The 14,439-nt window shown below is 42.2% G+C and overlaps 1 protein-coding gene across 4 annotated transcripts in view; it reads right to left on the reverse strand.

Moving 5' to 3' along the window:
- The window catches only part of GAN (gigaxonin), a gene marked incomplete at its 5' end in the record, with an annotated part of 81,152 nt that overhangs the window by 28,742 nt on the left and 37,971 nt on the right, over positions 1-14,439 (reverse strand). For 3 of the 4 annotated variants that reach the window (XR_014237290.1, XM_082366342.1, XM_082366341.1), the window contains 4 exons: positions 9,422-9,550; positions 9,809-9,945; positions 10,868-11,017; positions 11,987-12,099. Coding sequence is in view for 3 of the 4 variants with exons in the window: in XM_082366342.1 (XP_082222468.1) it covers positions 9,422-9,550; positions 9,809-9,945; positions 10,868-11,017; positions 11,987-12,099 (529 nt within the window). Of the gene's footprint in view, positions 1-8; positions 6,773-9,421; positions 9,551-9,808; positions 9,946-10,867; positions 11,018-11,986; positions 12,100-14,439 lie in introns of those variants that run through there. The other variant, XM_082366343.1, reaches the window with a different exon arrangement.

Consider the following 14,439-nt stretch of genomic DNA (forward strand, 5'->3'; position numbering starts at 1 on the left):
GAGGACAAACAGAGGGACAGAATGACAGAATGAAGGAGGTCAAAGGGTGTCCACGACATCTCAGCAGACTGAGATGACAAAACTCAGTGAGCCACCTACAGTACAAGGCATGACACCCACACCCCTCTTCTGGTGAAACACTCATTTCCTTCCTGTCACTGAAGACTTAGTTGTGTCTGTTCCAGAACGTCGCATATAATGAATCATAGAGTGCACTATTCAGTCCGCTTCCTTCACTCAGCACAGTGTGAAGGAGATTCATCCGTGCTGTGGCTTCATCGTTATCTCATTTCTTGTTATCTTAAGCAGGATTCCATTACATGGTACAGCAGAATTTGTTACCCATTCACCTGTTCAGGTTCATTTGGGCAGCCTCCAGTGTCTGGCTATTGTGAGTGAAGCTATTTTGGAATTGAGAGAGCAAAGCTCTTTTGTGGGCTTACGTCATGGAATTGCTTGGTTATATGGTTAAAGGTATATTTCCTTTGATAAGAAAACACCACACTGTTTTCCAAGGTGTTGTGCCATTTTGCATTCCAACGAGCAACATGTGAAAACTCCAACTGCTTGGCATTACTGCCAGCTCGGGTACCGTCGGTCTTTTTCATTTTAGCCATATGAGTGGTGTGCCTTTCCCTGAAGACCAATGGTGCTAACCATCTCTGCATGTGCTTACTGGACACTTCGTGTATCTGCTTTTGTGAAATTTCTGCTCAAAGATCTGCTCATTTTTCAAATTGGCTTTTCTGTCTTCTTATTAAATTTTAAGATTCTTTTTATTTTATGGATATAAGTCCTTTGTTGGATACATGTATCACAAATCTTTTTCCCAGCATGTAGACTGTCTTTTCATTATCTTAATGGGGACTTTTGAGAACAGAGGTTTTTTAATTTTGATGAATTCCAGTTTATCCTTTTTTTTTTTTTTTATAGTTCATGTTTTCTATGTCCTCCCAGGAAATCTTTGCCTACTCCAAGGTTGCAAAGGTTTTTTAAATGAAAATTTCTGGAAATTTTATTGTTTCAGTTTTTACACTTAGGTCTTATGATACATTTCAAGTTAACTTTTGTGTATGGTATGAGGTATAAGAGTCAAGTCCTTTTTCTCCCCCATACAGATACCTAGTTGTTCCAGCATCACTTGCTGAAAAGACGTTTCTTTCCCCACTAAATTGCTTGGTACTTCCGTTGAAAATCAATTTAATAGCCACTAAAAGGAGCCAGGGCTCCATGAAGAAGTGGCTGATTCCACAGAAGAGGCCGAAAATACAAGATGAGCCTGGATCACCTTGTGCTGCCACATAGGAAGAGCTTAAAGAAGGATGAGTTGTGTCAGAAGGACAGCGGAGCTGATACGCAGTAGCTCCCAATGGCCATGGTGGGAACAACTGGAGCAACACAATAAATAATGACAGTCCTGGACAGACAACTCATAGAATAAATATCCATAAGTCCACACTGACAAAAACAAATGACTCAATACATTAAAAAAAAAATTAGGGAGAAGGGGCAGGTCTTCTTTACAGAATTCCAGCTGACAAAGGTAGAAGGAATGAGGGAAGCAAGAAAAATCACCATTAGGCAAACAGCACAGTAATAACTACTGCAAGGCCAGTCCACCAATGATGCTAAATTAGTGGTGAAAGTTTAAGGAGAAACAGTATACTCCCATATTCTCAAATTCTCTCTTCCAAGATACTCATTAATTACAAAGGGAGAAATAGTGACTTTACAATGGGGAAACCCAGAAGATGCCACCTTAACCAAGTCGTCAAGATTAGCACCACCAGTAATGAGACATTATCGAAGTCATGCTCCCCCGACGCCGGGCTGAGAAGGGCCCAGCAGCACTTCTGTGGGAGTCCTGGCCCAAACGTCCAACCTCAGCCTCCTCACGAGACGTCATGAGACAAACCCACATGAAGAGACATCCTAGTAAAAAACTGACCAGTAACCTTCAAGGGTGTCAAGGTCATGAAGGACGAGGAAAGACTGAGGAACCGTCACAGGTTAAAGGAGACCGAAGAAACTCAACAACTGAAAGCCATGTCAGGTCCTGGATCGGATCCCGGAGCAGGGAGAAAAAGATATTAGTGGGCAAGCTGGTGAAATCTGAATAAAGTCTGTAGTTGACTTAATAATACTGTACCTATGTGAGTATCCTGGTTTTGACATCTGTACTATGGTATGTAAGATGTTAACATTAGGAGAAGCTGGGTGAAGCTGGGAGAAGCTTTTGGGAACTCTGACTATTTTTGCCACTTTTCTACAAGTCTAAAATTATTCCAAAATAAAAGGGTTTTTTTGCTTTAAAACAAAAACAAAAACAAATGACTCTGCTATGTAGTAATGTTTACTTAAGGTAATCTGACTAAACAATTTCCCTTTAATAGCTAAAGGCATAGCCAGGTCAGAGCAGACCTCAGTCAGATCTTGGAAATGTATCTAAACCCTTCAGAACTACCAGTGTCTGGGCCTCCACTAACCATCAGAGCACTAAGATGCCCTGGCACTGTTCCCGTGTGTCTAACCTTATGCCATCAAGTGTCCAAGAAGCCACTGGCTAAGGTCTACAGCATCTTGATGTTAAATACAAATGTAAAATTATTTCACTAAGAACAGCACTTTTATTTCAATGAGCACTCTTCCCAGACTGTTATATAAAGCAGTAGCTTCCATATTTTTAATCCGAAGAAACACAGAAGCAGAATGATTTGTCCAAGATAATGGAACAACTCAGAAGCAAAGCTGCTGTAAAGCTGCCATATTCCTGAGTACCTTTACCTAACATCCGATTCCTCGAACATCTGAAAGTTGATTGGAATCAAGCAGTTTGCTGGGACTGGGAGTTCAGTTTGGTCCCTGCCTCCGAGATGCCTCTAATAAACAGGAAAAGGGGAACATCTAAGAGCTCTCACTGCAAAGTGAAAATGGGGACCCGAACAGGCCTTTGAAAGAAAAAGTTTGAAAAATGTCAAATACAGTAACTGGTTTGTTCGTATTTTATGTCTTCAAGGCTAAACATAAATAACTAAACCTCGACATTTAAATTCTTCCCAGGTCCTGAATCACACAAAGCTGATGAGCATCCCCCTGCCCTGTCTGCAGCTGAGCCCCTCCCAGGATGACCCTGTTGGAGAGGCATACAACCCTTCCAGCAAGTCCACCAACAGGGCCACAGGCACGCCCACAAGGTAGCTGGCACTTCTTCTGAATTAAGGCATACGCGACTAGATTATCTACTGAAAGAACACATCAGAATACAAGGGCATTTCTCAGTAATTTTGTAGCGTTGAGAATTCAACATAATTCCTCCCTGGAATAATTCAACAAAGCTGAAGAAATTGGTCTACGTAGACTGTCTACCAAATTTGGTCCAAAGCAGATCAGTGATTCAGAGTTCCTGGGTTTCAGAAAAATAATCCTATGTGATCTATTTTATATAATGCTGAGGCTTCAAAGTACATAAAATATAAGAATTTAATTGGATCATATATTTAGCTGCTGCTTTTAAAAATGGTATAAATGGCATGTAGTTCTGCATTTCTTTCTCTACCATTTATCACCTCGTTGACCTTGGACGACTGAGCTAACCCAGTCTCTCTTTCGTCATTTGTAAGGTGGGGACGCCATCACCAAGCTCAGGTGTCTGCTGTGAGGATGAAATGGAACAGCCAATGTAAAGTACTTTGCACAGTGTCTAGTACATAGCAGGCATCGTGAAGTAGCAGTAATTTTTTGTAATAGACAAGGCAATATTATGCCTTTATTACACTGTTCTCAAACGGGGGCTCCTCAGGACTTGGAGGCTACAGTGATGTGTCCTCTGGTAACCCAGAATTAAGAATCCCCCCTCCCTCAAAGGAAACTTTAAAATGGGGCAAGCTTCAGAGAGAGCCGAGCAGGAGGGGTAAGACAGGCAAGGAGAGAAGGTGGGAAGGAGAGAGGGAGGGGAGAGCGAGCTTCAGTGAGGGCTCGGCTGAGCCTCCTACAAGAAGCAGCCACGAACTCTAGACAGACAAAATACAGAAGTCAGACTGCCTGAGGGCTCTGGAGACTGAGCAGAAGCAGGCAGATTTGGGAAAGAAGTTGAAAGTTGAACAAGCACCCACATGGAATGAGTTTCCAGTTCCTTGGTAGCTCCGTCTGAAGGCAGCCTGGGGCTGGCAGCTCTGGGGAACAAAAGCCCTAGAGAAAATCCTGCCGTCTTTCTGGCCACCGGAATCAGGGGAGAGCATCTTGGGGCAACAAGGATCACTGAAGTATGCGGGGGTCTCAGAAAGATGGGAGGTACAGAAGAGCCCCTAAACGGACGGGCATCCACCTGAGTCACGTCTGACTGACACCGGATCCACGAATGCTTGCACCTGAGGCTCCATGAGTCTAACCAAGTCCACTGTCTGCCAAATGCCCGGAGCAAGTCTCTGAAGCAGCAGCAAGAGACCTCGGGGCCTCAACAATGTCATGTTCGCAACGCCCCGGACGCAATCCAGAATTACTCAACAAAAGAGCCAGAAAAATGAAAACCCCTTTGCAAGGAAATAAACAATCAACAGACGCCAACTCTGAGATGACTCAGATGCTGGGATTATCTGCCAGGCAGGGACCTGAACGCAGCTACCATAACGATGCTCAGTGAGGGAAAGGAAAACATGCTTACGATAAAAAGATAGGAGACCGCAGCAGAGAAATAAAAAAAATCTAATATGCTACCTGAAGAAGCTAGAAAAGGAAGAACAAAATAAACCCAAAGTAAGTAAAAGGAAGGAAATAATATAGACAAGAGGAGAAACCAATGAAACAGAAAACACACAGTGGAGAAAATGAACATCAGTGCGTAGCTGGTTCTTTGAGAAGGCAGGCGCAGTGCAGAGAGCGCTGGCGGGACTGCAGGGCTGGGGAGAGGAAAGGGCTTCTTCCCTGGTGTCGGCGGCCTTTCCCTTCCTCCATCTGCTCTGCCGCCTCCTGTGTGCCGCGGGACCAGAGTGGCTCTCCCTCAGGGAGGTCCTTTGCCAGCCAGCAGGCAGCTTTCATGCACCAGCTCTGGCCCCGGTGCCCCAGGGCTCTGCCACGTCCGGGGCCACTGCACACCCTCCTCCACGGAGGTGAATCCAGCCTTGCGGGGCAGGGAGGGCTCTTCCCAGTTTGCTCCTTCCTGGGGCACTTTCCCTCAGCCCTAAAGGCTGTAGTCGCGCTTCCTTCATCGGCTGTTTCTGCATCCTCTCACCTGTTAGCAGCTAACTACTCTTACTAGTTAATAATTACGTACATTAAATCTCCCTTGCAGATTACGGGGTGGTTGCTGTCTCCTGGCTGGACCATGACTGAAGCAGACTTGGTTAGGAGCAGCGTTCGTCTCCCATCCTCTTGCTCACATGTCTTACAAAGGCATCTGTAGTGTGTGTTACTTCCTAAGCCTCAGATCCAAACAGCGTAACATGGTCAACGGGGCAGACCAATACAGTACGGCACACCAAGGTGATCAAAATCTCTGGGGACTAATAATATACTGCACACGGCAAAACTGACACAGCCCTGAGGCAACACTGTACAGGGGTACCGCTGGTCCTGCCAGGTACAAGAAACAGCTGCTGGTGGTCGCTGCAGATTGGTGTGAAGAGAAGGCATCAGCTAAGGCAACAGAAGCAACCAAGGCCAGGCACTGTGCTGCATGAAGATCCCACCCGTGGGCCTGAGTCTGTGATCAGCTTAACCACCTGCTTAAGTTTATGAAAGCTCACGGTTATTTTCCAAAATCCACTTGACTTTTCTACTTTTTCTAAGTGAATTAAGTGGGGATATGATACGTAGCACGACTCTTGCATTTTCAAGCCTTTGACGGTGGCACTAATGTCTGCACATTCCTCAGGATGCAGTACTGCTTCTGGTTTTCTATCTTGGCAGGGAAGGAAAGTTCCAGTGACTTCCACTTAACCCTTGCTACCATAATGGTCCCTTACCCACAAGTCAGAGGACCACAGGGGATTCAGCCAGTGGTCAAACGTGTCTATCCAAGTATACATTCAGGCATCAAAAGATGAAACTGACAGATCTAGGCTTCAAAGAATAGTTAACATGATTTACCTATAATATAAAAATGAAAGGGGGAGGGCATCTCGGCTGAGCAAATGCACAGAGACAATAAAACACAGGATGGCTATAAGAAGTGAGCTGGAGTACAGAACATGTGAAAAGAAGAAAGTGAAAAAGGCTGAACATTTTTCTCAACCTCAGATCATGGAGGGCCCCGGGTAGGAGGCTAAATACTATTATCTTTACTTGGTAAGCAACGGGGAGACAGGAAGAATTTCCATCACAATGAAATGACCAAAGTCAGATTAATCTTTCAAAAGCACAAGTAGGTGTAATGTATTAGAGAGACTGGTTAGAAGACTTTGCACATATAAAAGAGTGAGCTCACTGGAGTCGGGGCAGAAAAATAAAGGGGGGGGGATGTGTGAAAAATACTACAGAGTTTAAAAAAAAAAAAAAAAGAAAAAAACTTGGCAACTCATGAGATGTGAAGCGTAAGAGAGAATCAAAGATGACCTTATTTTGAATATGGACCACTGGGAGGATGGTAGTACGAGTAAAAGAACAGGGATATACAAGGAACAGAAATAGATACACTGTCTTTCTGGATATATGAAGTTGTTGCCATGACTTGGTATAAATAATGGCAATTTTTTTTTGCTTTCCTTCAAACAGTTTTGTTTTTAGTCAGAAACACAGAAAATAGTAAGATATGGCATTTTTCCAGGAAAGTTTTAACCTAAAAATAGGGAACAAAGACAGGAAAGACAAGAGATTACTTAAAAACAGTAAATGGTCTCCAATCTAATGCAGGTTGTTCATCTGGCAACAGTTTCCAGAGTATGCAAATATCACACACTTAGAAACATCTGATCTTTAAAGAAATAAACTGCTTATAGATTTTTTTTCCTTCTATAGATATTTATTGGAAAGCCTATATTTTTAAGGCAATATTGTGTGGTGGCTGAAAATGTGGACTCGGGGCCCAGAACGCCCGAGTTCAAATTCCAGCTCTGCCACCTGCTACCTGTGTGTTTTGGGGCACATTACTTAACCCCTCTGTGTTTCGGTTTCCTCGTATGCAAGATAGGAATAAAAAGAGTAACTATATCTCAGAGGGTTGTTCTGAAGATTCAATGAGTTAATACATGGCACTTAGTGTTATATGCATATTTAGTGTTATCTAAACAAGAATCCTATATATCAACAGAAGTTAAGCTTTCTTCATTCTATTTGTGAATCAACACTGGAGAACTTGAATATAAGCAAACTAAAGATAATACAAATTTTATTTGGAAGTGCTTTTAAATAGCAAGGAAGAAGCAATACTCATGTTTAACAATTATGAACTGAAAGCAAGTAATATACTTATATCTGAAGCTTATCAACTATATTAATATGAGACAACCTGATAGAAATCTAAAGGTTCTAATAATTGATAGCATATCAAGGGCAGACAAAAAACTTTACAGCCAGGTTTAAGTCCTATACAATCAAAATAGGGACAGAAAATGGTAAAACCGTAAGCAACCCTGATTACTTCAGCAAGCGAGTTTATAGCTCTCTAGCTCACACTGTCCAAACAGTAATTCAGTCATTATGAGAAAGGCTTATAACAATATTTTATCAGAAACCAAACGTACTGACCACTGCTTGTTAATGAGGTTGGGCACACTGTTTTGGGATTCATTTGGGCAAGAAATTAATATACTACTTCATACCTTGAACAGTCAGCCCTCGCAGTAACATATTATGGAAGAGAAGTGTAGAAAAGTCCTTGAAATTCTGCCCCCCACCGCTACCAGAGCAAGCATTCTCAAACTGCTCTCACACTTTGTCTAGTAAATTTTCCTAAGACTGTTTGCCCCCTGTAATTGAAGGAAAAAGGGGGAAAAAAGGCTATGCAAATATCCTAAATTTAAAATACACTAATAGTTAGGTAACATATATACATATTTCTAAAATCTTGGCAACTGCTCATTGTTTGCCCTTATCTAAAATAATATGAACTTGAACATTATATTCTGGCACCCCCTACTGGTAACACAGTTGAAATGCTATCACAAGATTAACTTTAGCATGGCAGTCTCCCTGTAGGATTTGAACATATTACTGCAGTAACAATACTGTTTGGTGGTTACAACAATATAATGTGTCAGAGGAGGGAAGTGAGGGGGTTGGAAGGATGCTGCCTACTTCATAAGACATATGGCAGCCTGTCAGATGTTTTAAGAATCTCTGACACCACTTTTACTGAGTGTCTGATACTGGCCAGGTATGATGCCAGAAGCTAGGACCCAAAGCTGAGTTGGAACTTGTCCTGAAGGAGCTTCAGTTAACTCTATCACATCCAAGAGAGGGATGTATAGGATCCCAGATTGAGGAGCCTAACTCAGCCTGGGAGACGTGAGAAGGCTTCCTCTGGGTAGTGATAATTAAGCAGAGTTTTGGAAGAGGCCAAATTAACTGGATAAACATGGGAAGGGAAATATTAGGCAAAAGGAATAATACAAAAGCACAGAGCTTTGTCACAGCTTACCCTTCCCCCTCCCCATATCCTCAAGTCCATTCTCTAGTAGGTCTGTGTCTTTATTCCCGTCTTGCCCCTAGGTTCTTCATGACCTTTTTTTTTTTTTTTTCCTCTTAGATTCCATATATATGTGCTAGCATATGGTCTTCGTTTTTCTCTTTCTGACTTACTTCACTCTGTATGACAGACTCTAGGCAAAGTGAGAGAGTGGCATGGACATATATACACTACCACACGTAAAACAGATAGCTAGTGGGAAGCAGCCACATAGCACAGGGAGATCAGCTCGGTGCTTTGTGACCACCTAGGGGGGTGGGATAGGGAGGGTGGGAGGGAGGGAGACGCAAGAGGGAAGAGATATGGGAACATATGTATATGTATGACTGATTCACTTTGTTATAAAGCAGATACTAACACACCATTGTAAAGCAATTATACTCCAATAAAGATGTTAAAAAAAAAAAAAAAAGCACAGAGCTGAGACAATCATACCATGTTTTGGAGGAAAAAAGTCACTTAGTGGGACTCAAGTGACGCATCTGGGTTGAACAGTAGCAGAAACAGTAGACATAGGCCAAATCACAAAAGGCCATATCTGCTAAGTTAAGGAGTTTAAACTTTCTCCTAAAAGCTATCAAAAGTGTCAAGGTCTGATCTACATTTTAGAAACATTTTTCTATGGCTTTCCTATGAGTTCCCAAGATTTCTGAAGTCACTGAATAAATATCTACTATGCATTAGACATAAATAGATAAATTCAATGAAATAATTTGAAAACAAAACTAAACAAAGCTAAAACATGCCTTTGAAAGCATAAAGAAAAAGTTGCAGAAGCCGCATGAAACCATTCATAAATACCTTTTAAACTCATCGTGGTAGAATTCTGACTTGCAGGTTACCATCTCGCCCCCCTGGATGTCCTCGCGACTTCTGACTCCCCCAAATACATACAGTTCCATGGCGACTCCACAGGCTACAGCTCCAAACCTGAAAGGCCACATAGGGCATACTAGGTATTAGATTTACAACTCATGACCCGATTCCGTAATTCCTCTTACGCTTGTTTTAGCTCTGCGCCATTCAACGTTTCACAAATACATGGGTCTTCCTTTTTCAGGAAATGGTTTATTCATTTAATGTTATATCAACCAAATGCCAAGTCAAATAAAAGATTAGCTGGAAAGAAGGGAAAAACAGAAGCCAGGCAAAGGGGGCTCTGCACAGCCCTTATCCAAGTTCTCTCACCTTCTCTCTTTCAGTGGACAGATAGCGGTCCACTGCTGGGTCCGTGGGTCGTAACATTCCACAGACTCGAAGAGTTTTCCATACGATCCTCCGCCCATGGCATAGATTTTCTTTTTCATGGCTGCATAGCAGCCAATCTGAAAGGAGAAAGCAACAGCGGGGGAGGCAACATTTATTATTAAAGTTAGGCGAGTAAATACCAGCTTGGCTAGAGAGCACTGGCAAATATTTGGAAAAGGATCTGACTTCTAATAGTAAGACTAGGTATGGTGCCTTCCAGTATTACAACAGAGGCTTTTAAAAATGAGAAGAGCAAGGTAATACGCACACTGTGAATCCTCAGAAAAGGATTAACTCCACCTAATGCTATTCCACTAAGTGAGAAAAGTAAATAACCCTAATTTTTAAAGTGGCTTTCCAGGCTCTCTGTTCTCACCACTATTTGAAGAGTCCAAGATGTGGACTCCATGGAGCAAGATGTCATTCAATTCCTGCCCCAAGTCAGTCAGTTGAAAGGGCACAGACAGTGAGAGATCATATTATGAGTAAATCCCAGTACCCAAGGTGTAAAATACCTAGGGCGCTGGACAAGGCTTTGGCCTGATGATGAAATTCCAGCCTCTACCAGGGAAAAGAAATACAGACTAAGCTATAAACAGCTAACATGAGCCATTTGTTTTCATTCTACCCAGTAAGCAATGGCAGTTCTCTACCTATGGATTAATGTTTCTCCCCAGTCCTGCACGATGATTAAGAAAACCGGTTTGGGAGACCTGGTTCCTTCCTAGGTTAGTGCAATCACAAAGCATTTATCAGGCGTGGGCCTTGGGCACAGCAGCGCTGCCCAGAGCCCACCGCCAAGATAAACTCTCTCACACACCGTTTCCTGGCTTGCTGTGTGGCTGGTAATAGTGAAGGCAAGCTACCAACAAAGACATAATTCTATAATGTTAATTCTTTTAACACTATCAATTGCGTTAAAAGGCATACGTAGGAAATGAAGAAACATAACTTTAAAATCCAATTTGTGAATTAGTTATCACAAGATATAGTTCTCACCTTTCTAACCATGGTTAAATCGGGTTGCTTTGTCCAGGTTTTAGAATAAATATCATAACATTCCATGGAAATTAGCTCTTTTTCACCATCTTCTCCTCCTAAAACGTACAGCATCCCATCTATCTCCACAATTCCAAAGTTATGTCTTGCCTGAAAAGACATCAAAGATCTTTGTGGACAAAAGGCCAACTATCAGATTGAAAGCTGATATTCATACATTAAATAAAAATTACAGACATCATTATATTCCAGCGTTCCAGCAAAGAAATAACCAGGCTCAAAACCATCTCTCTCAAATATTTCTGATTTCCCTAGCAGCTCACTCTTCTATCACAATAGACAGAGAACCCACGTCCAGGGAATTCCCGGAACAAGGGAACTACACACGTGGTGAACTCGCTGGCAGAATCCTTACTTTTTACTCGCAACAGCTCACGACAAGAAAGAGAACTAGTGCTGTGTGGCTCTGTAAAATGATCTTCGTGCAGCAGTGGGCAGCAAGTGGCTCCCAGCTGATGTGTGAAGTCCGGTAAGATCCACATCAACAGCACTGCCTGTGGCTGGAGAGGTGGGGGCGGGAGGGGGAGAGGCCCGGGCTAAGGCTGCCTCGAGCAACAGAACCTGGTGTGTTCCACACTCCTCCACTCACAGCACTTCCCGGGTGCCCAGCCCCCCTCCAGCACTGAAGGGAGAGCGCTGACCACACAAACAAAATGCGCTGCCATCATCAAACAGTTTGTGCGAACCATCGAAAAAGATCTAGTATGTGAGGGGCTTCTATGTGGTATGAAGAGAAAGAAAGCAGGGGAGGGGGCGGGAGAGCTGAGAGGCCGGGGGAGGCCTCGCTGAGAAGGAGCCATATGGACAAACCCTGAAGGAAGCAAGCAGCGAGCCACGTGGGTACCTGGCAAAGGTCCCAAAGCAAGTGCACTCCTAGGAGGCCTGAGAAGGCGGAGCGAGGGAAGGCATGGGGAGCAGAGCCGAGAGGGGGGCACGCGCATACCAAGGAGGGGCGCTTGGCGAGGCTGCTACCTCTTTCCTTATACTCAAATGCAAAGCAAACAAAAGTGCTAAAGGGAAAAAAGAAACATCAGACAAATTACAAAAGCAGTATTTTACCTCGTTCATTGGTGGCAATGTGGTCCATGTGTTTGCATCTGGGTCATACTTTTCTCCTGAGCTCAGGGTCTGCTTATTTTCATCTTGGCCCCCATATACAAACAAAAATCCTTCTGCAAAAAATCAAAGAATACACGCAAGAAAGTTGAAATGTAAGTTTTCAACACCTATCTCCAGTCAAATACAAATGCCGTAAGGGCAGAGACAGGATGTGGAGATACCTTCTCTGACAACAACGGATTCGAGATCTTACCAAGCCTGGGTGATAGAGCCACATCTGTGAGTCACTCTGACCATTTCAGTTGCCTCGGGATCTCTGTGTGGATCCCCACTACCCTGTGCCTTAAAAGGAAGACTGACACCACCCACCCGGTCAGCAAGTGACTCTGAGTTATCTCAGTTCATCTGTTCTGTTCCCCAGCCTCTATTTAAAATAGTCTTCTTAAAGGAGAAGAAGCCAACAAGACACTATGGTAAAACTGAAGGGAAATGTGGGCCCTAGAGAGGTTACCATGCGTGGAAACCATTTTGCTCTGAGGGCGTTTAGCAATCTGGGAAAAATGCAACCTTTCTCTTAATGGCTTTGAGGGGATGAAGAAGATAGAAATCTAAATCCCAGGCCCACAGACAGCATGGCTTCTGGCAGGAAAGCCTCGCCGAAGTTCTAACCATCAGGATGAAGGCCAACCAGAATTAGAAGCCAGATTTAAATCTCCTTGCTTATCTAGGAAATCTCAAAATTCGAATTCGATTTACAGTAATTACAAATTAGTAGTGTTTTCAGGCAACTGGCAGAAAAAAACACAAAACTTATATGGAAGAAAGTACGTTTATCTAAGTTTTAGATTCTAACATTCTAAGATTTTAAAACATCACGTTATCCCTACAAATAATTTTTAATAAAACAATCTTTGGCACTCAGTCAAAGATACTGAGGTATACAAAGAAACCAGACTCTATTAAGAAGAACCAGCAGAAGCAGACAATAGGGAGTAGTCTTGCAAAGATTCCAAATTTCAAATATTAGAGTAATCAGAAAGACGATAAAACAACAATGCTCACTATGTTTTAAAAAAGACAAATGTGAAGGTAACTCTAGAAGAAGGGACAAGAGAAGTGACATAGTAGATCTGAAAAAAACTTACAGCAAATTTCTAGGGAAAAAAAGATAAAAACAGATTAAATAAAAAATTCAATGGATGGATTTAATGGCAGATTCATCACAGTTAAAGAGAGAATTCATTAAGTGCAAGATAAATCAAAAGAAATCACAGAGAAGGCAACATGGAGAAGCAAAAAGATGAAAAAGAAAACAAAAAGAAGGTAGAAGGCAGGGGCTGGAGTAGAAAGTTCTAGCCATGTTTGATCTGACTTCCAAAAGCAGAGAGACAGAGGAGAAGGAGCAAGGATGACGTATGAAGACATAACAAACAAGAAGTTTCCAGATTTGATGAAAGGCCAAGCTACAGAGTCAAGATGCCCAACAGTCTCCAAATATGGTACAATTTCAAATAAAATGTTGCCTAAGCACACTACAGTGAAATGGCAGAAAAACCAAGACAAAAAGAAAATCTTAAATACAGCCCAGAGAAAAGGCAGAGCTTTAGATCTGACAACTGACTTAACAACAAGGAATGACAGAAGTCAGTGGAAAAACATCTTCAATAATAGATGCCAACCTAAAATTCTATACCGAGCAAAAATATCCATTAAGGATGAAGGCAAAATAATGACATCTTTAACAAATCTAAGAGTTTGCTACCACTAGACCCACATTAAAGGAAATTCAAAAGGATGAACTTCAGAGAGAAGGAAAATGATCCTGGATGGAAAGTTTGAGGAGTAAGAGGGAAAAACAAAGGAAGTGGAAAATATGTGTATAAATCTAAATGAACACTATCTACAGATACGTGTATAAAACAGATAAACATATATGTAAATATTTACTTATAAATAACCATGTGTTTTAATACTGTAACACTATAGAATGCGAAAAATAAAAGTATAAATGTACTATTTACACTACTAGACTTTGTTAACTTAACAGTACAGGCTGTGGATTCAAAAGTGACCTTCAGGGGACTTCCCTGGTGGTGCAGTGGTTAAGACTCCGCACTCCCAGAGCAGGGGGCCCGGGTTCGATCCCTGGTCAGAGAGCTAGATCCCACATGTATGCCACAACTAAGGAGCTGGCGAGCCGCAACTAAGGAGCCTGTGAGCAGCAACCAAGAAACCTACCTGCCACAACTAAGACCCAGTGCAACCAAATAAATAAATAAGTAAATATTAAAAAACAAAACAAAACAAACATAAAGTGACCTTCAAAGGAATATAGACATAGAATATAACTTCTAACCTGGTAGAGAGGGAAAAAACTGAATGACAAAAAAGTCAATCAAGTTTTTGAAAAAAGGCAAGAAAAGAAGAAACACAGAACAAGCTGGACAAATAGG

This window comes from Balaenoptera borealis (genome assembly GCF_965194805.1).
Source record: "Balaenoptera borealis genome assembly, chromosome: 19".
NCBI classification, from domain to species: domain Eukaryota; kingdom Metazoa; phylum Chordata; class Mammalia; order Artiodactyla; family Balaenopteridae; genus Balaenoptera; species Balaenoptera borealis.